Here is a 27,612-nt window from a genome sequence, read left to right as displayed (position 1 = left end):
GAAATGTAAGGAGAGAAAAAGTAATGGGGGCACACCATGGAACACACAGATAGAAAAAGGCATACTTAAGAGGGACTGAGACACAAGCAGGAAGGTTGAAACAAAAACAGAAATTGCTGGAGAACTCTCAGGCCTCCTAGCATCTGTGAAGAGAATGTAGAATTAACATTTCGGGTCTGATGACCATTCCTCAGAAGGATTAACTTTGACTCATTTTGCTACCGAAAGTCATTGCAGACCAGCAACAGCAGGACTGATGGATAAGCAAAACTTGACATGATTGAATGAGTTGAATGTCATACAGTTGGCTGAGTGTGCAAAGCCAGTCAGGAGCACAAGGATAATTTAAGGAGGTGACAAAGCATGAGTGAAGATTTCATGTCAGTTGAGGTGAGGATGAGGGCAAGTGACCATAATGCTTTAGAATATTCATTGCAATGTGGATGATATGAGCTTGCAAGCTTGAAGTTGGAAAGTGTCAGTTTGATTCTCAAGACAGTGGCTTCATGGTGCAGTAGATGCAATTGCATGTTGAGAGAGAGAAAATACATGTAAAATTTTTGTTTTGTTCAAGATTTATTCCTTATGTTGCTAATGACATTTGCCATCCTGAGTGTAGGAGCATTAAGTAAACTCCAGCTGTGTGTTCTCAGTGACCTGCAATCTCGGATTTTCAGACAGTGCTCATGACAATACCAAACACCACAGGCATTGGAGGTCAAAGCTGACCCAGAGATATGATGAAAAGAGCAATGTTCACAACCTTTTTGTTTTGAAACAAATGCTCAGGAATTGTGTATGCACGTGTGTTTGAGAGAGAGAGAAAATTGAAAAAATAAAAATTATGTAGCAGATTCAGTAAAATGTGTATTTCCAGCCTTATTTTATGCTGATTTCAAAAGTCAGGGTTCAAATCAAACTAAGGAAACAGTTTCTTTAGGACACTAATTTTACATCATATAGGTTTTGTATTGAATAAGTACTGTACTGATTTCACGTTTTTAGAAATAGATTTGTGCGAAATGGTCTACTTCACACCAATATTGATTTTGAATTGCCTTGAATCTTTTTGTTAATATGTTCGTGTGCACTAGTAGTTGATTGTTGGGGGTTTTCTGGAGGAATCTTCTTGCCTGGAGGAGATGGGTGACAGGAACTCACTGTTCAAAAGGTTGTTAGAGGCAGAAACCCTCATCACATTTAAGAAATATTGGATATGATTTGAAATACAAAAGACATAGAACGCAATGTACCAAGAGGTAGAAAGTGGGATTAGACTGGAAAGTAGATTTTTTTTTCTCCCAGAGCAAACACAATGCACAAAATAACCTCATTGTATGCCATAAATCTTTATTATTTGCTTTACTAAGGGAAATCATGACCTGCTGACTGTACTGTGCCAGCCTGTGGACAATGTTTCTTCTTGACATTAAGTAACCATGGAACTACATTTCATTATCCACTAGGTAAAGTGAAATTATTATGTAGAGAAATGATACATTACACATGATACAAAGAGATAAAACTTCCTTCATAATAGTACAGTACTTTGTAAGTATAGATTTTACATATTCTGCATTGCAGTATTTCTGATCAAAGTACAAACACAAAAATGAAGCTTCTGTGCCAGCTTTCTTTTAAGTTATTATACTTCAGTATGGCTGAAATCTAGTATTCAAAATGTCCATCTTCAGGTGAAGCTGTGACAGATAAGAACCAGTGCATCTATGTGCTGTGCAAAATAATTCAGAATTGTTAGCTGTGAACTACTTGTCAGTAAGTTCTTGAAATTAATACATGTATAAGCTATTAAATAGAATTTAATAGTTTCCTTTTCTCTCTCCTTTTGGTAGTGTTTAATACTGGCCTTTTGATGACACAAACTTTGAACAGCCTGGGGAATTGTAACAAAGTGCTCTCTCTTGCTTGATAATTTTCGCTTATAATTCAGAAGGATGAATTAATTTTTTCTTTGAATTAAATATGCCTGTCAGTTTGGTTACTAAGAAAAGGTTATTTGGCTAAAATCACTATATTGATTCGAAGATGAAGGTCTAATGGATAAGTTTATTTTCAGTGGAGCCGTTTCTTTGGAATGATATTTACTTAGACATATTTGATTACAAATTTGACTTAAAATGTCAAACTTAACAATTCAAAGAGCTGCATTCTTCCCATTGTCAGGGTCTGTCAAAGTAAATCAACCTTGTCGGTTTATCAGCCTGGATAAATAAAATACTGTAAATCTGCACCTTTGTGTATGCAGGGGTATTGAAGCTGCCTTTTTACTTGGATTACTGATTTTCCCTTGTGATGTATGGAAATGTCTGTGGTCATGTGACAGGTCTTAGTTTACTTGATTTGATGCGTTGTCGAGATTTGATTTAAAACTGCTAGGCCTGCTGCCTCAGCACCTTCTCATCTAGTCCCGCCAGGGATACTCATTCATTTGCCACATGAGAACAGTTTTATAGTGACAAGCAGTCATTAGTTATGACAGTATTTAGTCAAGCCTCTTTGTGGCAATATAAATGTTCACTTTACTAAATTGCTAGTCAAGGCTGCCTGCCTAGGAAGTTGCCATCCTCCAACTAAATCAAGCCATTTGCATTTTTTCTTTGCTTCCATTTAATCAACGTCCTGCAAGCCAGTCATGATGAAATTACTCAGTGATTGATTGCTCTGACACTTCCTAGCCAATATCTCTAAATCAATTCTTGTGCAGGTCAGAGCCCTGAATATTTTTGTTCCAGATTTAATATGTAAATGCCCACTTTTTTTTTGGCCGCAACCCAATTATTGTTACTATTTGCAAGATCTTTATACTGGAAGACTTACCTTATAATATCTCGATTGTTACCTTTAAAAAGAAACAAGGCTTATAGTATGTCTGCAACACAGAAGCAGATTTATAGTGATTCTATTTCAAACATTAGAAGATGTTGAATGTCTTTCATTTTGGACAAGGCAAAAGGATAATGTCTTTTGCCCATTGAATGCCACTAGTATCATACATTCTGTGTGATCAAACTTTAATATTCTGAGTGAAATTTGTACTGATGAGCCTATTGCAATTACCATACTTTGTCACATCTGGAAAGCAGAAGAAAAATTTAGTATTCAGGTTAATAATTATTCAGGATAGTGTCTATGTCAAGCAGTATATAGAACTTTCTGACAGGTACCAGAAATTAGATTCTGCACAAATTATTAACCAATGACAGCTTGTGTCTTTGGGCACAGACTCAAGGCTGATTGCCTTTTCATAAATGGCATTTCTCAGGAGTTGACAAAAGTACTGAGAAGGTTAACTATATTCAAATGTTATGTTTGTGAAGGAGTGATTGCCCCCAAACTGTATCAGAGAATATTTAAACTAAGTAAATAATTAGCTGAGAAGTTACAAGATATTGACTGAAATCACTGGGAAAAATTTAGCAGTATTGAAAATAATAAACAATATCCCCTTTTTTTTCCCATAAGCTGGTTTCATCTAAACAAAATGAGCTTTACTTTCTTTTCTCTCTCTTTGTCTCACCTTGGATCTACATAGTCTATGCACTAGCATTAACTATTAAGATGTGCACTTTTATTCCAATTATTCATTTGTCCAGCTCTGAAACAAGTGGCTGAGAATAGTGCAGGAGCAACCAGATTGTTATTTCTGATTTCCATCACTGTTTTGCTTTTGTACTACTGCTTAAGAAAATTTTGGTTGTCTTCACTAATTTTGAGAGAATTTTGTTTAACCCTGGATTTCATTTTATGGCAGCATAATAGAAATGTTTTGGGGAAATACTGTTCACTGATGTCACAGTGAGTACTTTCCAGGCATAAAAATCTGACTCCTAATATTGTTAGATGTGTCTTTCTGGGTTTCAGACTCTGGTTTTATGTTAATGCTCATTTTGTTTAGATGTAATGCAAGACAATCTAGATTCGGTGCAGAAAAGCTAAAATCTGGTAGTGTTTTAAATTAGATTAGATTCTCTACAGTGTGGAAACAGGCCCTTCGGCCCAACAAATCCACACCACCCCTCTGAAGAGAAACCCATTCCCCACCCTTTATTTACCCCTGACTAACACACCTAACACAGTGGGCAGTTTAGCATGGCCAATTCACCTAACTTGCACATCTTTGGATTATGGGAGGAAACTGGAGCATCCGGAGGAAACCCACGCAGACACAGGGAGAATGTGCAAACTCCACACAGACAGGTGGGCATCGAACCCAGGACCCTGGTGCTGTGAGGCAGCAGTACTAACCACTGAGCCACCATGGAGATTCCATGGAGTACAGATTTAATCTGGGCATATCTCATGGATTTATATAGATTAGATTACTTACAGTGTGGAAACAGGCCCTTCGGCCCAACAAGTCCACACCGCCCCGCCGAAGCGCAACCCACCCATACCCCTACATTTACCCCTTACCTAACACTACGGGCAATTTAGCATGGCCAATTCTCCTGACCTGCACATCTTTGGAGTGTGGGAGGAAACCGGAGCACCCGGAGGAAACCCACACAGACACGGGGAGGACGTGCAAACTCCACACAGTCAGTCACCTGAGGCGGGAATTGAACCTGGGTCTCTGGCGCTGTGAGGCAGCACTGTGGGTCTCTGGCACTGTGCCACCGTGCCACCCATGAAACCGACTCTGAAACCAATGTTGCACAACCTAGGAAGTGCTGTAACATAGGAAACAAGCAGTCAGATGGCACTCGGCAAGCTCCTACAAAAAGCAGTAAAATAATGTTTATACGAACGTGCAAGTTAAGAGCAAGAAAAGGCCATTTGCAATCATCCCCCTCCCCCCCCCCCTCCCCCCCACTCTCCCCCACCCAAAAAGTCCTGTTTCACCATATAATAAGATCAGGGCTGAGCTGAATTTCACCTCCTCTTCGCATTTTTGCCTCCAGCCGATAACCTTTCTCCCCTTGCATACTTGCATGAATCTATCCACCATTGACTTTGAAAATATTCAGAGACTTTGCTTCCACTGTCCTTTTGACGACAAATGTTCTGAAGACTTTCAATTCTCTCTGTAAAAAAAAATGCCTAATCTCCATCTTAAATGGTTGAATCCTGTTTGAAAAGCAGTGACTCCTGTTTCTCCATTCTCGTGCACAAGGAAATGTCCTCATCAATCTACTGCGTCAAGCTCCCTTCAGCATCTTGCTTTTTCTGATATTTATTGAGGGACAAATATTGGCTAGGTCCTGGATATAATTTCTCTGTTCTTCTTTGAATTATGTGATACTTTGACTCAAACCAGCAGGTTGGCCTTCAGTTTAAAATCTCAAACCAAAAATAACACCCCCCTGAGTGCAGTATTTCCTCAATACTCTGGAGTCTCAGCCTTACTTTTCATGCTCGAGCTCTGCAATGGGACTTGAACTTGGAATATTGTTTCACAGTTCAGAGGTGAGCAAGCAACTATGCAGGCAGACAATGCAAACCAGTGATTCTGCTGATAATAGTCCTGAAACCATATCTGCTGATTTCATGAGTCAAAATTTCCTTCCAGCTGAACCTTTAGGGCAGGATGATGTTTTCATTCCCATCATTAGTGCAGTCCTTTATCACTGATTAATCACCTCATTCAACCGTTCCTAGATCACGCCATGTTAAATCTTAGCAGCTATGCTAAGAGATGTCTAGAGATGTGCTTAAAACTCCACATTTTGTCTATCATCTGGCCTTTCTCCTCAGTTTATTTCTGCCAGGTGACCTATGAGCTTACTTTCTCTGAGACGTTTTCCTCATCAACTCTTTCCAAAATAAACAGATTTTTCTTTTCATCTCTGATCATTGTTTCTCACACAGAGCCCATTCATCACTGAGCTACATTCTTTCCCTGCTATTGAGTAAGTTCTCTCACAAATCAAGGTGCAGGAGTAGATGATACATCAAGTCCACTCTGCCATTCAACACAATCCTTTATCCCAACTCCATGCACTTTCTCTTTCCCATACCCTTCGACAATTGTAGTCTCGAGAAATCTGTTTAAGTGAAACTTTGTCAGTAATGACACACTAAAATGTGCATTTTAACTCCTTAAAGTTAATAAAGACAAAAATGTTGATTGTCCCTCTTAGTGATACCAGAAGTGCGTTAAGGAGACCGGTACTGGTGTGAGCTAGTTTTAAAGTAGCAATGGAAAAGTTAGATGTCTTGTACAGTTTGCATCAACTTTTACTTTGAACTTGGCTGTTTCAAAACTTTGAAAATGAATTAAGTTCACTGTACTTTCCTTCCCAACTTCCTGTATTCAGATGGAGCTTCTGTTTTGTCAGCACCCCTCTTCAGGTCATAATTGAGATTGATAACTGTACATGGATCTTCATTGTACTTTAGAATTTCAATTTCATTAAGGAACAGTTTGGACTACAGCATGGGTGAGAAACACTGGATCCAAGGTGAAACAAGCTTTGAAGAGGAGAAAAGAGAGAGGGTTTGTTCAACAGGGCACTACTGACAACTTTCATTGGAAGTGTGCAACCCTTCTGACCACCTGGTAGCAGAGTCGATTAGGCCACATGTTGGACTCAGCAACCACTTCAGGACTCATTGATCCTCACTCCTTGGGGGTCACCAAGGAAAGGATAAGGATTGGTCTTGTGTTAGCAGCCACAGTGCAAAGATAACTTGAGAGTTGATGAACAGTATTAGTTTGCTGTATATGATCTGTGCTGTCTTGCTATTTTATCAGTGTTCAGTCCAAAGAGGTTTGTTTTTGCCTTCTTTCTAAATTTGTTGTTTTCCCTTGTATTTTTTTTTATCCTGCCTGTTTCCCATATTTCTACTTAATAGGTTTTCATGTCATTTGCCAATTTAATTTTGTTTGGTCTTTACCATAGTGCCACATATGAGGACCCAGAACCAGCAGTTAATGACATTAGTCTGGCTTTCACCACAGGACTGCCATGTGGAAATAATTTCAACATGCCAGATACATATATCCTGTGAATAGCTAAATTTGAAATTAAGACTACACAGCTGCTTGAAAGCTAGGCATTAAAAAATTTGTACCAATTTTGTGACCATGTTTTTACTAGCTTATTAATGTTTTGAGGTGGCAGCTAACTTCAACAGTGCCTAGAGGAAGCAATCCAAAACAGATTTGGGTTAACTAATCTGTAACTCTTGATTTCCGATGGGTTTATATAGCAAATGTATACATAAGTAGGGTGTACACACTTGATAATGGGCTAACAAAATTGTGCCTCTAAATTTCTCTGTAGCTTAGTCCTAAATAATGCAAAACTTTTCTTCCGTGCTTAGTATTCAGTTCAGCAAATAAGGTAATCAATTCATCCTGTTGTATTTCCAAATGAATTGCTGTTGATTGTGAAATTTCACACACATTTCAAAACAAAAGTTTTTTTAAAATGACTACCAGCAGTAATGTTTTTAAACGTGAAATATTGTTTAAAACTATAGTGAAACTATTAGTAGACACTCTTCCCCCCCCCCCCCCCCCCCCCCCCCATTTATCTCTCAGCCCCCTTGGGCTCCCACCACATTCCTGATGAAGAGCTTTTGCTCAAAAAGTTGACTCTTTCTCTTTTGGATGCTGTTTGACTGGCTGTGCTTTTACAGCACCACACTTTTTAACTCATGAACAGTGAGTTACTTCAGGATTAATATAAACAATCGGGCTTTTAATTATTTTGTCCGTCTAATGAAACTTCAAATAGATCATCTAGTATTACTATAATTCTGTGGCAATTATTGTATTATATTTATCATAAATTATACTGTGGAATAAGTACTTTTAATTTAAAAAGAAAAATCTTAAAATTTGTCACAAGGCAATGCAGTACTGCTGTACAGACATAATTTCATTTCCTGAAACAACTTAAGAATTTTTTTATTTTTCTTTAGGATTTAAGTGACGTTGAAACACAGCACCTTCTTCAGTTCCTTCTACCTAAAATGGCCGAATTAGCTCTGCAATTGCCAACTCTTTGTACCAAGGTAGGCAACAACCTGGGTTTAAAAAAGTTTAATTTTTTGAAACTTTTTAACCAATAAGTAATAGAAGAGATCAGACTTTTGGACCAGGGTTATACTTTGTGAACCAGTATTGCTTGTGTCTCATTTCACATATAAGAACAATAAGGTCAAAAGAAAAAGACACACCCATGAGACAGCGTGGTTATCAGAATCTTTTGGGGTGGAAAATAAAACAATTTTAAACATATTTATGTTTTTCTCAAACGTGAATATTGTATATAGTGTATTTTAGATCACACTGAGTTGCATCCAGTTGGTGAAATCACTGTAATGTTCTGACTAATCAGCTCTGCTTGGGTGGAAGAATATTACTCAAGGCAAATGAAAGGAAGCTTTCATCGGTATCCATCGAATCTGGAAATACTTCATGTTTACAGTGAATATTTACAATGAAACCAAGTGGACCATTTTATAGCCTATAATAAGCAACAAAACACATCCCAAAAAGGGTATTTGTTTAAGTGATTAATGATTAATGTAAATCATTGGGGAAATTAACTGACAGAAGACATGGGAATGTATATCAATTTTTGATGTAACTACAAATGTTTGTACCCCAACAACTAATTTGGTATTGCACTGGTGATAGTGTTCTAAACCTTATTGAAGTTATCAGTTTCTAGCAGTAAGTCCGACAAGTGGCTTCAAATGCACTGAGATCTTGTATGACATTTTAGTGTGAGTGCTGCTGATGTCAAAGATCTGCAATCTTTCTATATTAAACCAAACTCCAGCCTCCTTGTTCATAGGCTGATTGAGCAATTCAAAGAACAACAAAAATGATGCACTCAACATCATTATTTCCCTCAACAACAGATAAATTGGAGATATATAATTTACATATTGGCTATTGTGTTTGCCAGAATAATTATGACTCCAAAGTAATTCATTGGCTACAATGAGCTTTGGAAAATCCTATGATTGGGATAAGGTGTTATACACATTGATCTATTTTCTTCTTTAAATAACAAAACTGCTTTTCTAGTTATTTGGCAAATTAACTTCAAAATGCATTCTTTCACTGGATGTAAGCATGCCAGCTGGGCCAGTTTTAATCCCAATCCTAATTGGCCTTCTCTTGAGAAAGTGGCAGTGATCTGCCTTCTTCAATCACTGCAGTTCATTTGATGTGGGTATAAACAATGCTGTCAAGGAGGGAGTTCCAGGACTTTTAGCCAGAGGTAGTGAAGTAGTAACAATGCGATTAGAAGTTATGAAGTGTGGTTTGGACACCAACTTATAGGTCGTCATGTTCACATGCATTTACTACCCTTGTCCATCATTACCTGTGTGCATGCTCCCCATCTTGCATGTGCTCTTCTCGTCCACGATATCCGCCACGCCCCGTCCATGCTCATTCCATCCCCATCTCACCTATGCTCTTCCCCACTGTCCTCTCTTGCCTGTGCTCCCCCCACTCCATCACCCATTGCTCCCTGCTTTCCACCCCTATCCGGCGTTCTTATCCACACTCCACCCCTCGCCTGTACCCCTCTCGTCCATGTTCTCCTCTTTCACCTGTGCTCCTCCCCTCTCGCCTGTGCTCTCTTTCTGCCTAATCAATTAAATGTTTAATTTTACTAGCCTTTTGAGATTCACATACTAAGTCAGACAAGCTTTCCTACGTGAAAAACTGTGTCTTTGACCAGTTTAAGAGCACTGTTCGTCTTCAGTGGAGATTTAGCGCAGGCATTAATTCCCTAAATCAATGTCGGACTGCTGGTACTTTGGAGAATTGATGTTCACTCAAGAGTGTCAACCTTTTCCTTCATGGATAAACTCTCCTTTCTTTGAAATGATTAGATCACTGACACCGATTTCAGCTGAGTGTAAATCAGTGGCTACAACCAACCTGATGCAATTTAATCTATTGAGGAATTCTCTGCTTGGGAGAGCCCAAGTTGGGAATGTTGGGTAAAATTGGTACCTTTTCTCAGACGTATTTGTGGAAGATGTAAAGAGGACGTATGGAACTGCACTTACCTTTTAAAATTACTTTCTGCTGTGTGTCTCGGGCTGACTGTCAGCTCTAATAAATCGCTTCTTATTTGTCGTCAGCATTTTCTGCAGCAGTTTTATGAATAAAATTTGTACTCTATTCATAAAGATGATTGTTATCAGCAAGAGAAACAAAAATGTGTGTACTCACATTATTAGGATAAAAAAACAGGAGCCAGTCAGGTTTACATGCACTGGTCATTTTCATATTTGGTTTAGCTTGGGAGGAAGAAATTTGTATTTGTAGAGCACCTCATTGCATTTCAAATGCTTAGTTAATGAAATGGACAAGTCAAATGGTATTCATCTAATCTGCAACTGAAATAAGTCAATAGACTATATTTTATATATCCCATTTTTATACATTTTTGTGATCAATCATATGTATGCTATCATGCAAAAAATGAAATGATTTTGCACCTTCTGAACACATTGTCTGTATGTTCATTGGACACATTACGTATGTAAACCAATCATTTGTCCAGAGTTTCAGATAACCAAGTGAAGCAGTGAGATGTTTCCAGTTCTCCCTCAAGTTGCTCTTCTCATCTTCCTGAATGATGACCTATCACTATCTACTGATGTTCTTTAGATTGCTGAGTGGGCTGGTTCAATAAGCAATGCAGGACAGCATGCCAGGAGCAGGGTCACACATACCTAAAACTGATTAGGTTAACTCAAGACGCTACACCTGAGAATTATGTGTGTGCTAAGTTATATATGATGGACATAGCTAAGTGACCCAACAACTAATGGACCAAATCAAAACTCTGTAGTGCTATCACACCCAGTCATACATGGCAATGACAATTAAATAACTAAGTGAAGGAGGAAATTCTACAAAACCTCTCTATTCTTAATTATGAGGGAGCTTGATACATCCAAAAGTCAAAACTGAAGTGCTCACACCAACTTTAGGCAGAAGTGCTCAGTGAGTGAGCCTCCACCTGAGGTCCCCAATATCACCAATGCCAGTCTTCAACCAATTCAGTTCACATTGCATAATGTGAAGGAATAGCTAAAAACATTGGATACTGCAAAGACTGAGCTTTGAAAGCATGTGGGCAATATTGTTGAAAATGTGTTCCCGGAACTAAACCAGTTCTTAACCAAGCATCTCCAGTCCTCACTTTTGCCCAGTTCTTAACCAAGCTATTCTAGTACACCTACAGTACTCTCATCTATCTAACAATGTTGAAAATTGCTAGGTATGACCTGTCTTATCAAAGCAAGATCAATCCAGAGTGACAGGCCTGACATCAAGGTTGCATTTGACTGTGTAGCATCAAGGAGCCCCAGTAAAACTTGTTTCAGTGGGAATCAGGATGGTTCACTGGTTGGAATAAAATCTGCCACATCATAAGATGGCTGTGGTTGTTGGAGGTCAGTCATTTCAGTTCCAGGATATCTCTGGAGAAGTTCCTCAGGGTACTGTCCTCGGCCCAACCATCTTTAGCTACTCAATGACCTTCCTTCCATCATGTGTATGCTAATGATTGCAGAATGTCATTCGGCATTCCTCAGATACTAAAATAGTCCACATTCAAATGCAGCAAGAACTGATTGTATCTAGGCCTAGGCTTAAAAATAGCAAGTAACTTTCACACTCTCAGAAATGTCAAGCAATGACATCTGACCACTCCCCTTTGACATCACATGGCATTACTATCACTTAATCCCCCACTATCAACATCCTGAAGGATACCATGGTCCAGAAACTAAACTGGACTCACCATATAAATACAGTGGCAACATGTAAGGCACGATGAATACTGCAGTGACTCCCCCACCTGACTCCCAGGTCTGTCTGCCATTTATAAGGTACAACTCAGGAGTGTGATGGGATGCCCTCCACTTCCCTAAATGAATGCAGTTCTAACATGTTCAAGACAATCTAGGTCAAAGCAGCTTGATTAACGTCCCATTTATCATCAGAGCAGTTTGTACCACATACAAAATTCATTGCAGAAACTTGCTGAGTTTCTCCTGTGACCCAAGGACATGAAGAATAGTCATCTTTATATTCCCCTCCATGCCCCAAACGATCCTCATCTATAAATATATTGCCTGTCCTTCAGTCTCACAGGGTTTAAAATCTGGAACCTTTCTAAACAGCATTGTGAATATCAATTGGGCTTCATTTCACGGCCTTTAGAGATGAACAACAAACGTTAAGTTCGCTCCCAATAGTCTCATACAATGAAAGAATAAACTAAAACTACTTGGGGCTAAACTTGATTGCTCCAAAAGTTGGACTGTGGATTTCAATGTATGATTAGCTCATGCTTACCAAAGCTATCAGTCATTCTTTGCCTCATAGTCAGCTCGTGGTTTGCTGTGGTGCCCCAAATGCATTAGGTACAGTACACTGCTATATGTCACTATATCAAGCAATGACCTGCATGCTTTGCACAGCACCCAGACATTGATAGAGTGGAATGAATTTCTATTCCTGGACATCGCAGAATAGATATGCAACTCCCACAAAGTGCTAAGCTTGCAATCATTGATTCCTTACTTCTTGGTGAAGTCTGTAATTTTAAAGAATCTTCATGCTTCACCTGCTTCTTTCATAAAAGTGCAAATGAAGTGTTCTTTCCCATTGAGAAGATGGCCTCAGCAATATCCCTTGCAAAACATAGGAGAGATGTTGCAAATAGTTCTAGCTGCAAACTGGAAGAAGTCAAGTGTTTAAAAGTTAATTTCTACGTTCACACAGTCACAGGCATTGCTGTCCTTGTCATGCTCTGAGGATGCATAAGACTGCAGCAGGTGGGCAGATTTCACTGCGACCATTCATGCTGAAGCCCAAGTGTGTGTGTCTCATTTTGTTCATTAACACTCTTACCGACATAACCCTTGGCATGATTTATCACACAAGTTTACACAAATTTCGCCATTGATATTTTGGAGATTGAGTACATTTCATAAGTTATGAATTGGAGTATTGCCAGATTAACTTCTAAATCATTTTTGTGGGCAGTGTCTTCCATTGCTGTTATGATTAACATGATCATGAAACTCTGAAATAAATGGCAGAACCCAAATTTGAGATAACAAGGACTGCCGTTGTGGTTCTTTAGCATTTGTGCAGTTTAATAAGGTCAATTATAGGTGTTGCTAATTCTTCAGAGCTGAGTGGAACTTGTTGGTTATTGCCAAGATCTTAATGGGAGCATTAATAATTTGTTTAAAAATACCAAGTTTATGTGATTGTTAAGTTTGGGTCTTCAATGTAAAATGAAGGAATTAAAGAGGGTCAATCGACCTGTTCTGAATTTTACCCCAGAACGCCTATGGGGAGTTTGGTAGTTAAGGGAGGATCCAGATTGTGTTCCAGGGAAGAAGGGGCAGGATATTTGCAAGTCGACAAAGAAAGGGCATTCAACTGTAGGTCTACTAGTCTCCAGTTTATGCTGGAAATGAGTTAAGAATTTCAGGTTTTTATAACTAGTTATAATTTGAATTGTCTGTTTATTTCCAAAATAGATTTGGGAATTTTGAAGACAGAAAATCAGCATTTATAAGTGAATTCAAGGTGCTTATGATTCATGTTGCCATGGAGATAGGCAATGAAAGGAGAGCTGGCCACAGATGGTCATTATAGTAACATCAAGTTTTTAAGATATTACCTTGCAGACAGATAAGTTTGAAAAATTCAGACACAGGAGAACGCAGAAAGGTAAAGACACCTCAAGCAGGGAAAATGCTGACCCTACTGGTCACCTTGCCAAACACTTGAAAGCTTGTTCTCAAATTGAAGAGACCAAATTGGTGATGATCTAACAAGATTCGAAGATTTTCCCATCTGTGCTGCTTACTTAGTGGGCCCTCTTGTTCTTGGTCAGAAAGTTGTGGGTTTGAACCAGTCACAATCACTTTGGAAAGCCCACCAGTACTCAAACCCCACTGCTTCTGGAATCATCTCAAGTTTAAGATTTAATCAAAGCACTTGAGGACCCCAGTTTTCCTATCTGATAGACTCTGGTTAGCAGGAAACACTAACCAGAATTCTGTATGGAACATAAACTACCATTTATGATAAATCAATTCTGAATACAGACAAACTAAAATATGAATTATCAGTGTATAACTTCTCCCCTTTCTCAATCCCTGTACACACATGTAGACTGATAAATATGAAATAACGGCTGTTATGGATGGAGGAAGAAATACTGAGGAAACATGGTTCAAGTACCACAGTACTAGTCCACAGGATTCAATGATTGTTTTGTGCATTCGGCATTCTGGATTTGGATAAAGTTTACTCTGAACTCGCTCAATCTCTCTGTCTCACAGTGCTGTAGTACCTAACGCATCTTTTGTCTCTGCTTAAACAAAGCAATAGTGTAAACAAAACTCAAGATGAGTCCAGCAATTTAGCTTTGAAAGTGCAGCAGTTCCTTCCAAAGTCCTTAATTTGCAGCAATACCTATTCCATTTTGGCTCACAATCCAAATCAAAGGAAAATGAAAAACTAAGGTCTTTATAAACCTCACAACAATAGACAGCCCATCTGGCGCACTCATGCGGTATTTAGGAGAATGTTGCAGATCACATTGATTCTTCAGATAATCTTCGTGTCATCTGCTTCCTTGGTAAAGACACGTGAAGTCCTCGTTTAGTACGTTTTCATGTCCTCTTCCTTTATATGGGATTTTCTTCTGGATCCTTAATAGATTAAAATTTGTCCTGGTCCGAACCTCTTAGACTTGTTAGTGCTTTGCCAAATATCTTGGATTTCAGTTTATTGTTAGCTGGTTCATGTTTCTCAACATATTTTTACTTCCCATATTGATGTTTTAAATTCCCTCTGTACTGTTGGAAGTGAAGTGAAACTAGTGTAGCTTTGTTGTTTAGCTGGTGGTTGTGGTATATTTTAGGAATTTAAAGCTGAGAAATATTAATAAGGCTCAGTTAGTATCCTGTTAATTTGGTTCAGAAACCCACATCTTTGAAACCTGGTGATCTTAAAGTCTTACTTTCTCATTAATATTAATCAGGGATGTTTATGAAATGTTGCTCTCCATCTAACTAGCATGCTGACCGAGGAAACAAAAACAAATCGCTAGAGAAATTCAGCGGGTCTGGCAGCATTGTGGAAAGAAAGCAGAGTGAACACTTTGAATCTGGTGATTCTTCATCACAAGTTCTCATTGGATTTGAAATGTTAACTGTGCTTATTATTAGAATAAGTAATATTGTAACAGACTAAGTGATTAGTATCACCAAGGCTTTTAGTTTGTAATATAACCTGCATTGTATAAAGTGCATGTATTTTAGTGTTTCATGAGCAGTAATCTGATTCATTCTGATAATTTTATTCATAATGTTAAAAAATGTAACAGCATGAAAATAAATTACTTTGAAATCATTAAATATCCTTAAAAGAATATAAATACAAGTTCACTTAGTTATAATTTGTATTTACTTGGGTTTCGTTCACTTTTTTACATTCGTTGAGGTATTTAAGTGAACAGTGTGGTTGCAATATCATTAGTTCTGGTTAGAGCGAGTCGGTTTAGCTCAGTTGGCTGGTATGTGATGCAGAGTGATGTCAATAGAATGGGATGAATTCTTGCACCAGTTGAGGTTTCCATGAAGAATTCTCCTTCTCAATCTCTCCCATGTCTATTAAAAAAAATCTAGTGATGCAAATGAATTTTGCAAAAGAATGATAAGAAAATGGCAAGTATAGCAACAGAGTCTGAAGTCAAAAGCTGGCTTCCCATGGAATCGGGGAAAATCCTTTGTTGAATTATGCTTTTCATAAAGGAAGGTGAATATGATTGTTGGAAGTCAATCTCAGACCCAGGACCTGACTGCAGGAGTTCCTTTGGGTAGTGTATTTGTACTAGGCTCCAGCATCTTCAGCTGCTTCATTTAAGGTCTTCCCTCCATTATGGAGTCAGAAATGGAGATGTACAATCCTGAGGGAACAATGTTCAGCACCATTCGCAAGTCCTCCGATACAAAGGTGTCCATGTCTATATGCAGCAAGATCCAGACAATACCCAGGCTTTGGCTGATAAATGGTAGGTAATGTTTGCACTACATAAGTGCCATTTCTAACCGAGAGAATATAACCATTTCCCATGATGTTCAGTGGTATTGCCATCGCTGATGAAGTCAAGTCGCCATAGTATTACTAGACCATACGGCTGCTGTCTCATTAGAGTGAGATTATTGGTGGTGCTTTAACCTGAGGGCCACCATACCTTAGGTGAAGGGAGAGGATGAGAACGAGAGTCCATCATGGTAACCTCAGCTAGTGAAGGGGAATTGAACCCAGCTGTTGGCAAACTGCCTTGCAACCCAACCATCCAGCCAACTGAACTAAACCAACCCCTGCCACTGCTGACACACCAACATCCTGGGCGTTTCAGTTGACCCATTCACCACTTTGTGTTCATTCCTTCATTGCCAGCACACAATGGAAACAGTATGCACCATCTTCAAAATGCACTACAACAACTACCAAGACCTCTTTGGTACCTTCCATTCATCTCCACTTCTGACCTCATTAATGAAGGTGCTGGAACCTAGTACAAATACACTACCCAAAGGAACCTCTGCAGTCATGTCCTGAGTCTGAAATTGACTTCCAACAATTAAAACCATCTTCCTTTGTGAAAAGCATGACTCCAACAAAGAATTTTCCCCGATTCCATGTGAAGCCAGTTAGGGAGGGACATTACATGCCTGTCAATACGTGCCAGCAATGGCCATACCTCATGAGTACATTTTGAGCATCAATAACATTTATAATTATTTATACTTGGAACCTAAAGGATCCTCGCTACATCCCAAGCGGTTTTGAATGAAGTCTGCTGGGAAGCAAAGCAATTTGTAATTGACATTCCAGGAAACATCTTCATAAGAAAGTAAAAACAAAAGTGCACGAGGCTGTTTGAGTGCTGCAGTTTTCAATTGTCAATGAAAGCTTGAGATGTTAATTTCCTTGTGCTAAGCTTTTGTTCCACATTATATTGAACTATACTTGTGGAATTGCTTTTCTCCTTTGTCACAAAATATTCCAATTTTGATCACCTTGTATCAACAACTCTCAATGAAATACAAAAGGTAAAGACTTGAGCTTTTACTGATTTCTGTTGTACAAATGTAATTTTTCAATGGATAAATTTGTGTATCAATGAAGTAAGTAAATTTTGAGTATTTCAGTGTGCAAGCCTTGCCAGTTAGTTTACATGTTGGGTGTATTATATTCATACTAAAATGCTATTCAGTTTATGTCTAGCTGTGTGCCTTAGTTGATCAAAATGAAATTCTCTCACTGTAATATTGTCATTGTAGGGGTAATTGTTTCTGGTCAGTAAAACAGTTCCTTTTAGCAATTAGTTTGAGTGTATCAAATGGCTGGTCATATAGGCAGGAAAAATTATCAAGGCAAGATTTGAACTGAAAGGATGGCCTTGCATAAGTTACAAGCCTTCTCCTGGAAAAAATGTATTTTTGTAGTATTTGTCATCCAGCCAAATCTCCATAAAACAAAAGGTCTAGATCATCCTGATTTTAAAAAAAATGGGATTTATTTGCAAAATTAAAAATATTCTTCTGGATTGTGGTTGTAAATCTGCAAAATAAAAAGCTAAATGATTATTTTGTTCATTAAATCAAAACTTCTGATGCCAAGGTTAATCTCAAAAAGGTCCACTTCAGAATTTTAAAATGGAAACGAAATTCTTTTTTGAAGTATTACTTCAGATTTATGATTATAAGGCAAAGGATCAATATGAAACTCAATGCAAATGCACAATATAGCATTGTGACACAAAATCCATCTATAAAAGTAGAAGAATTTTTTGTTATCAAATGTGTTATTATAAAATAAATATTTGATATTTTAAGCAACAATGAGCTATTGGAAATTATGAAGAACAAGAAATGCCTCTCCCTTGTACTACATAAAAGTATCTCGGTTACCTTGTGTCCCTTGTACAGAATATTGGGAAAGAACCAATCTATATTTTCCTTGATGTTGAGTCCTTCTAAAACATTAGGAATTTGTAATGCCTCAAATAATAACATTTTCCGATCAATTGAGGTAAATGAGATTACTGCCACAAGGCAGCTTGTACAGCGTAGCAGTGTTCCTAAATTACTATATATACTTTAATTTGGTAATTGTAATTTTGCTTCTCTATTCGCTACATTGCTAAACTGATTACCTTTCCCTTGCCTCTTTCCATGCCAGCCGATACCACTGCTTAAACAGAAGATGAATTACTCCATCACAATGTCACAAGAACAAATAGCTTGCCTTCTGGCCAATGCTTTCTTTTGCACATTTCCTCGACGCAATAACAAAGGAAAACTTGAATATTCTAACTTCCCGGACATAAACTTTAAGAAGTAAGTACAAAAAATTCCTCTACAGCATACTGCAATAGTTCTGAAAAAGGGTCACTGGACTGTAAACATTAACTGTTTTATATCCAGCGATGCTGCCTGACCTGCTGAGTTTCTCCAGCAGTTTCTTTGGTTGTGATTTTCAGATCTCCAGCATCGCAGTTCTTTATTCTGTTTTAGTTCTTCAATTGCATACAGTATCGATATAACAATGCCATCTCTCAAAGCCAAAGTTATTTTGTTTTTATTGTATGTTTCCTATTACAATGTTTCATGCCTGTAAAATGTGAATGCTGTCTGACTGAATTGATTGCCTAGTGTATGAAAATACTATCATCCATTTATTAAGCAGAAAATACTGGAAGTGTTCGGCAAGTCAGGTAGCTAACAAAACATTGGTCACTTAAAGTACGACATCTGCTATCTCTACAGATTTACTTGACCTGCTGAGAATATTTCCAGCATCTACATGTTATTTTAGAGCATTGCTGCTTGGAAGCCCAGCGCTTCATTGGAGGGAGGCATGTTTTAGTCAAAGTAATCAGCTTTTCCACTACATTGGGAATGGTCTTGTCACTGATTTGAGGGTGGTCCCTTTTGTGTATAAGAAAGATAAGGTAACTTCTTTATTGAAGAAGGAAGGGAGACAGAAAGCAGAAGACTGCAGACTAGTTAGTTTAATGTCTGTTATAGGGAAACTGTAAGAAGCAATTATTAAAGAAGTTATAGCAGGCACTCTGATAAGTTCAGTCAGTATGGTTTGGTGAAAGAGAAGTCATGTTTGACCATTGTTGGAGTCCCTTGAGGAAGTAACACATGCAATGGATAAAAGGGAACTGGTGGATGTACTATACCGAGATTTCCAGAAGATATTTAACATAGTAGATCAAAGCTTATGGCAGAAAAAGGAAGCTCATAGTGTAGGTGGTCACACATTGGCATGGGTAGGAGATTGTTTGGCAAACAAAGTGGAGAATAAGCATGAATGTTTTTATCAGCTTAGCAAGATCTAATGAATGGTGTACCATAGGGATTGCTGGGCGCTGGGACTTCAACTGTTAACAATTTATAAATGAATTGGCTAAATTGGAATGTATAGTTGCCGAATTTGCTGACAATGCAGATATAGATAGGGAAGCAAGTTGTGAAAATAACATAAGGAGGCTATGAAAGGATTTAGCTCAAGCAAGTAGACAAAGATGTGACAACTGGAGTGTAATGTGAAAATGTGAATTGTCCATTTTTGGGAGAATAAAATATATGCATTATCTAAGTATGTGACAGATTCAAAGATCTGAATTTCTCATGTATCTTAATCATGAAAGGTTAGTTTGCAGATAAAGTAATCCTTATGTTATCCTTTATTGCAAGGGGCGTTGAATTCAAATGTAAGGAGTTATGCTAAATTTACAGGGCACTGGTGAGAATGCACCTGGAGTACTATGCAACAGGATTGATCACCTTTATTTAGGAAGGATATAAATGCTTGGACTCATTTCAGAAAACATTTCCCAGACTAAGAATGGGAGTGAAATGGCTATTTTATGAGAAGAAATTGGACAGGCACTCTTCTATCTGCTAAAGTTTAGAAAGGTGAGAGGCAACTTGATTGAAATGCATGCGATTCTGAGGGTTTTGACAGGATAGATGTGATGAGGATGTTTCCTCTTTTGGTAAAATACAGAACTAGGAATCAGTGCTTAGAAATCGGGATCTTCCATTTCAAATAGAGAAAAAGCATTTTTTTTCCCTCCGAGGGTGGTGAGTCTTTCAAACTGTCTTCCTGAAAAGGTGGTGGAAGCAGAGTCCTTGAATATATTTAAGGCGGAGGTAGATAGATTCTCGTTAAGCAAGGGCTTGAAATGTTATCAGATTAGCCATGATCATCTTGAATGTCCTACTCCTAATCATATGCTTGCATGAAGATGACCTCAGGTTTTACAGTGCTCTGTTGGCTAGGCAGATTTGCTGTGCAATTGATAAGCATTTTATGTAGGATACAAACTGATGTTTTTTACATGGTTTTGTATTTTGTAGGATAATTGGGGGCAAGATTTAACTGGAATGGATTGACTTTTGTAATGATACTTACAAAATGCAAACCAATTGCAACTGATTCATTGGACAACAGTGTTTTTTTTTTGTTGTACTCATTTCAACAGGTCTGAGTCACAACAATTTGTCTCTAATTGTCCTGAGATGTGCTACTTTGTAGAGTTCCCTCACAAGAGTCATTGGGCTCAATTTTCCTGGCCACATGGTGAACATGGTTAGAAGCTGGGAAGAGGGCTAGAAAAACAGGTAGACCCACAATAGGACATCTCCTCAAAGCATTCCCTCCAGTGGATAACTTCATTGTGATGGGCTCGGGCAGGGATCAACTGTCAGTTGTTAAGAGAAATGATTTTGTAGCCTTGCTAGAACTTTGCAGCTGACAGAACGTTGACAGAGCAGTGACCACCAGTTTAATGAAGCCACCCTTCCTGTGGCAGTCTGGGATTTGTTGGAGTTAAAAGGCTTCATGCCCCAGTGACATCAGGAGGGATGAACAGGCCTCACTCATGGCTCAAACAGTTTCCTGTGCTGGGGTTTCTCTCCTGCCTCAAGGTGCCCAGTGGTTTCTGCCCTCATATTTTTGTCTGGTATCAGCACTCAAGCCACAGCCTTGATGTTATGCCTTTCCCTCACCAGTCCCCAGGGAACTGTTGAGGCTCCAGAAGTGTCGGCTCTGTGGCATGGAACTCATGAGTCAACCACTGTCCTTAAGAGATAGCATTGTGAAAACGACCTGCTCGGAGGCTGGCTCCAAGAAAATTGTGCTGCTAAGAGAACCAGACTCTGGAACCCAAATGGGGGTCTAATGTGAGGGTCCTGTAGTCTGTGGTAAAATCCAACCTGTTGATTTGTTGGAAAACAAGATTGTACCTTTTAAGACTATTAAGTAAATGTTGTTGAGATCTGAATATCTGGCAGGAATCTGTTGTTATTATCTCTAGTATAATAATATCAACTTCTTCCTTAGTTTGCCTACTTTATTTGGAACTTGACTTCCAGTGCTCTGCATCCATCAGTTTAGCAGGAGACCCAGAATCCAATAATTAAACTCCTTGTGATCAGAAATGAAATTCTGTATCATCTGTACAGGTACTTACCTCAGTTTTTCTGTAGAAGAGGGGGCACTGGGTGTGGCACTATTCAGTTTGCATTGTAAGATGCTTTTCTTCCACTGAAGATAAAACAGCCTGGAACAATGAGATTGATTAGTGTCTCCTGAAGCCATCTCTGCTGCTACAAAAATGAAGAACATGTAAGAGCTTGTACATCATAAAAGGGCAATTATTATATTTTGTCCTGTTATCACGACGGCAGCTGTGTGCTTTTTCAACTTCTGCTGCCCAATGGCTCTTGGTATGTTTATTCTGATTCAATCAAAGCTGTTGTAGTGATAAAAGAGCCTTCTAACATGAAGGCACGAAATGTTTTATGGAATACCAAACATGACTAATGAGATTTCCCATTGTCATGGGTCTTAAAAATGAACAACTTTCCATTCTACATTGTTTGTAACATCTGACTACATGCCAAATGCAAAACTCTGGACAGTGCAGAGTTGAGAAGGTAACCCTTTTTAGTTAGCATCTTGTTTTAAAAAACATTTTTTTTAGAATACCTTATATACAAGTCTTTTTTTTGAAAAAGAAAATAGTCAAACAGAAATACTGTCTGATTAATGTGTGTTGCATCATGCATGCTATGATGTTTTCTGAACATTTTATCCTCCAATTTTCAATATCTTGCCATAAGTGATCCACTGTGCTGTTCCAAAACATCCTCAAATGTTTGAAGTGTTTTGTGAGTAATTAAATATAATATTTATCTTTACAAAACATTTTTCAATATGCACCCAGGTACAGTGTAATATTCTGTCAATATTGTTGTTATAAACAAACTTAGTTTAAGGTTACATATGATCAATAAGAACAAAAATTAAAGCACAAAAGAAAGCCATCCATTGAAGTTTTGATGCAATCAGCTTTACATCTGGTAATATCGATTCCTATCCCATCATTAATAAAAAAACTACCAGTGACAATAGTCTTAGCAATATGATCTTTAGCAGCAAGTCCAAGTATACATGCAGTGAAGTATAGTGATGGAAATAACCTATTTATCTACCGTATATTTTTCCGGTTGAAATGCATGATAACTTGGGACAATTATCTCCAAATTCCTTGAAGGTTGAAGTAGGAAGTTTAATGGTACTTGCATGATCTAACTACTGTTGTAAGTAACAATAATGACTGTGCTTCAAAGTACTCAGTTGGATGTGCTTCAGAAATAGCCTGGTGGGTGTGATGAGATATTAAATAAATGTCAGTTCTTTCTTGCACCACTAACAGTGAAGATAAAATCATAGAATACTCGTTTTCCTACATTTGCACTATGTATGACCAATCTGATTAATTGAAGTGAATTTAGAGTTTTTCAGAGATGTTAATCGTACACAAACTATAAAATATGTAAACTAACTTGAGGTAATAATCTTTACGATTCCTCCAAAGTGTGTTTTGGAGTAAAAAGTGGAAATAGCATAAATTGGCAATAATAATATGCAAAGCTTTATTTAAATTCATGTTCAACCATTTAGACTTGTCTTTCAAGGCACGTAAGCATCAAGTGTACTGAGCCTCTTGTATGAGAGAGAGTGAGTGATTAGAATGATTTGTTTTCATTCGAAGTTGAACCATAAGATAGCCAACTTATTGTGTTTTTCAGAAGGTGGTTGGTTGGTTTTGGTTGCAGTAACTATTAGAGTATACGTAATAATATAAGCATGTTGTGTTGCAGCACACTTCTACGCTTTTAAAAGTACTCATCACTCTCAATATTACTTAAATTTTAAAGGAATAACTACTACTAAAGACGTGTTATAAAGGAAAATACCCGATCTGTGTTGAAGCACATTTTTTATGTAAATAGTTTTCAATTGTGCAGAAAAGACTTTATGGTTTACTAGAAGAGACAAGAAAAATTCTGTTATGAATGAGGAAGAAAGAAATGAGTATGAATATTCCATTCATAAGATATTTCTGCCCATGGTTACCTAAAAATGGGGTAATTAAACATTGTATGTTCAGAATGACTTAAAATTTGATTTAGTATTATAAATTGATTATAAAAGATTCATTATGGTAAACAACATAAATTATGGCAGTAATGAGCATCATCTGGTGATTCTTAAGAGTAAATTATTCAATTCAATTAATCTAACATTGTTAGAGGACAGCAGAATAATGTCTTCAAATAATTCTTCTTGAAGGCACAGCAAAGTGTTCAAAAATAGTTTCCTTAGCTTCCTGGCTTTCATGTACAGATGCTCCCTGTCTGTTAGATAGATAAGGTCCAGTTACTAAACCAATCTGTCAGTAAGGCTGCTAATATCAGTTTCACCTACCAACATGCAATTCTCACTGTTTGACTTCAGTTGCAATTCACCAGTCCAGGAAAGCACTCATGCATATAGACTCACATACAGGTGCAGAAATTCCTTGTTAATGGTTAGAATATAACGGAGAGTATGACACTTCTTTTTTTCGTTCATGGTATAGGCGTGTTGCTGATTGGGCTAGTATTTATTGCTCACCTTTATTTACCCAGAGAACAGTTAAGAGTCACCCTCATTCTTGTGGGCCTGGAGTTGCATCCAGGCTAGATCAGGTAAGGATGACAGATTTCCATCCCTAAACAACATTAATGAACCAGGTGGGTTTCTACACCAATCGATAATGATTTCATATCGTCATTAGACCAATATTTTAATTTTTTTTATTGAATTAAAATTTCATTATTTGCCATGGTGAGATTTGAACTCATGTCCCCAGAACATTTGCCTGGGATTCTTGAGTTGCTAGTCCAGTGACCTTACCCCTGTGTTACCATGTCTCTTAAACCTGATAAATATTAAACTAAATTAGTGATAATATACAGAACTGTATCGCAGGATCTTCACAAAAATAATCAGTGTTTTTAGTAGCATTTTGTGAGGCATTATATGCTTCAATATATTCTGTGTTTAATTTATGAGAAGGGCATTATTTCATCCCTGAAATATGCCAAGTAGCATGATTTAATATATGTTTGTGCTAATCTTGAAATTTTTTTGGCTTCAATTTGTATTTGAAAACTTTCTGGTTCAGGTCCTTAAAAATGAGACCAAACTTTCATTTTCAAAACTAGCATTGTTGTGAAATCTGAAACAGGCTGAGGTCCAAACACAAAACAAAACCATACTAAGATTAGAAGGGTTAATTCAAGAGACGAGTTTCGCAGAACATCTTAAAAGAGAAGAGGGTAATGTAGAGATAGATGAATTTGCAGGGCATTTCAGATCATAGGGCATAGGAGACTGAGGGCATGCTTGCTATTGATGTACAACTGTTCTAAGCAGGGTTTTTGACTGTAAGATCGCTTGAATAAATCTACAGCAGGATTTGGTTAATATTAGTTGATAAGCTGTGTAAAACAAAAGACACTATTCAATTTTCCTTTGTGTTTTCATTCTGTTTGGTGACTTGCATATCAGTATAGTACATATTATAATTTTTGTGCTGATTTTGGAATTTTTTATGGTATTTGTATTTACACAGAGATTTTACTATCATATTGTAATTACACTCTATTCCCAGTAGTGATACTATACCTTTAGGGGAGTAAATAATAATGTTGATTTTCAACTTTTATCTGAGGAAGAGAAATCTATCTTGAAAAGTTTTGAGGCTTCAAATAAGGGATTAATGGAGAAAGTATTCCTGAGGTGCCATACTAAATCTATATAACTATACTATGAACTGAACAGGCATCTGTCAACAGATGGTGGTTACTAGAGCATAATGGTAGTTGCTACAACATAATCAGATTGTAAGTTTGCTCACTGAGCTGGAAGGTTTGTTTTCAGATGTTTTGTCACCATGCTAGGTAACATCATCAGTGAGCCTCCAGTGAAGCACTGGTGTTCTGTCCTGCTTTCTGTTTGTGTGTCTTGGTTTCTTAAGGTGAGTGATATCATTTCTGGTTCTTTTTCTCAGAGGTTGATAAATGGGGTCCAAATCAATGTGTTTATTCATGGAGTTCTGGTTTGAAAGCCAGGCCTCTAAGAATTCCCTGCATGTCTCTGTTTAGCCTGTCCTGGAATGGATGTGTTGTCCCAGTCAGGATGTGTCCTCCTTCGTTTGTATGTAAGGATACTAGTGATAATGGGTCATGTCTTTTGGTGGCTAGTTGGTGTTTGTGTATCCTGGTGGCTTATTTTCTGCCTGTCTGTCTGATGTAGTGTTTGTTACAGTCTTTGCGGGATATTTTATAAATGACATTCATTTTGTTGGTTGTTGGTATAGGGTCCTTTAGGTTCTTCATAGCTGTTTCAGTGGGTTGGTAGGTTTGCGGACTCCAATGCCAAGGGGTCGGAGTAGTCTGCCAGTCATCTCTGAGATGTCTTTGATGTATAGTAGTGTGGCTGGAGTTTCTGGACATGTTGTCTACTTGTTTGGGTTTTCTGTTTAAGAATCGGCGGACTGTATTTATTGGGTACTTGTTCTTGAATATTCTATGCAGAGAAATCTCGATTATCCGAATACCAATTATCCGAAGGAGATCTCAAAGTCCGGATAGAAACATTACATCAATGACGTGTTTCCAACAGTGATTGCGTCTTTTGTTTACAGTGGGTAAACAGGCACCGTCTCCAAATGACTGATGTCCCTCCCTCTCTCTCCCCACACTTTCCCTGGAGGTCTACAGAGGGGTGCACACTAACCCCCCCCTCCCCCCCCCCTCCCCCCAACCTCCTGAGATAATCTGACCAACATTGGCCTCAGTCTCCTATGCCCTATGATCTGAAATGCCCTGCAAATTCATCTATCTCTACATTACCCTCTTTTTTAAGATGTTCTGCGAAACTCGTCTCTTGAATTAACCCTTCTAATCTTAGTATGGTTTTGTTTTGTGTTTGGACCTCAGCCTGTTTCAGATTACATCAACAGGGCAGATGTGGAACCTGTCAAAATGTTGCAGTAGAAAGTTGTATGTGTGTGCGCGCGCACGCTATTTGGAGACAGACCCCACAAAGGCAGCAGCAGTCTTATTGTTGGTGTCCAGTCTGGCTGCCCTGGAGAGGGGGCGGGGGCAGTATTGGACGGGGGAGGGGGCAGTGCTGGACAGGGATTGGGGGGGAGGGGGACAGTGTTGGATGGGGTCGGGGGGGGCAGGATGTCAGGAGGGGTGTGGTGTTGGCTGGAGGTGGGGTTGGGGGCAGGGTCTTATGCACTGTATGCTGCTGCAGTCTCCTGAATGGGGAAGCAGATTTTAAAAACTCCAAGCCCCAGAGGAAAGCATTTAATCGATTAACCGAATAATTGATTATCCAAACGAAATACTGCCCGTCCATCTAATTCAGATAATCGAGGTTTCCCTGTATAAGTATTTTTCTTCTGCCGCTCGTAGTTCCTGGGTACTGCAGTGTGTTTTGGTCCATTTAAATAATGTCTTGTGCAGCTCCTTTTGTGCGTGTTGGGATGATTGCTTCTGTAGTTAAGTATCTATCTGCGTGTGTTGCTTTACTGTAGACGCTGGTCTGCAGTTCTCCATTAACTATTCATTCCACTGTGACATCTGGGAAGGGAAATCTGTTGTGGGCTACATTGATGCCAAGGGGTCGGAGTAGTCTGGTAGTAATTTCAGAGGCTGCACAGTGGCTCAGTGGTTAGCAGTGTTGTCTCACAGAGCCGGGGACCTTGGTTCAACTCCAGCCTTAGGCTACTGTCTGTGTGGATTTTGCCCATTCTCCCTGTGTCTGCGTGGGTTCCCTCCGGGTGCTCCGGTTTCTTCCCACAGTCCAGAGATGTTCAGGTTAGGTAAATTGACCATGCTAAATTGCCCATAGTACTCAGGGATGTATAGATTAGGTGCATTGGTCAGGGGTAAATGTAGAGTAATGGAAAATGGTATTGGTGGGATACTCTTTAGAGGGTGGGTGTCGACTTGGGCCGAAGGCCTGTTTCCACACTATAGGAATCACTAGTATCTTTACATACAGTCAAAGAATGACACCACTTCGACTGGGACAACACGTCTATCCTAGAACAGGCTAAACAGAGGCATGCACAGGAATTCCTAGAAGCCTGGCATTCAAACCGGAATTCCATCAATAAACACATTGATTAGGAC

The 27,612-nt window shown here is 38.5% G+C and overlaps 1 protein-coding gene across 4 annotated transcripts in view; it reads left to right on the top strand.

Moving 5' to 3' along the window:
- parga (poly (ADP-ribose) glycohydrolase a) overlaps positions 1-27,612 on the top strand; it is a 205,126-nt gene that overhangs the window by 69,120 nt on the left and 108,394 nt on the right. For all 4 annotated transcript variants that reach the window (XM_072583394.1, XM_072583396.1, XM_072583395.1 and 1 more), the window contains 2 exons: positions 7,891-7,983; positions 18,236-18,393. In XM_072583394.1, coding sequence (XP_072439495.1) covers positions 7,891-7,983; positions 18,236-18,393 — 251 coding nt within the window. The remainder of the gene's footprint in view (positions 1-7,890; positions 7,984-18,235; positions 18,394-27,612) is intronic.

Source organism: Chiloscyllium punctatum, chromosome 13, assembly GCF_047496795.1.
Source record: "Chiloscyllium punctatum isolate Juve2018m chromosome 13, sChiPun1.3, whole genome shotgun sequence".
Classification (NCBI taxonomy): domain Eukaryota; kingdom Metazoa; phylum Chordata; class Chondrichthyes; order Orectolobiformes; family Hemiscylliidae; genus Chiloscyllium; species Chiloscyllium punctatum.
The sequence above is the reverse complement of the archived record's forward strand: the minus strand, read 5'-3'. Positions and strand labels throughout refer to the sequence as shown.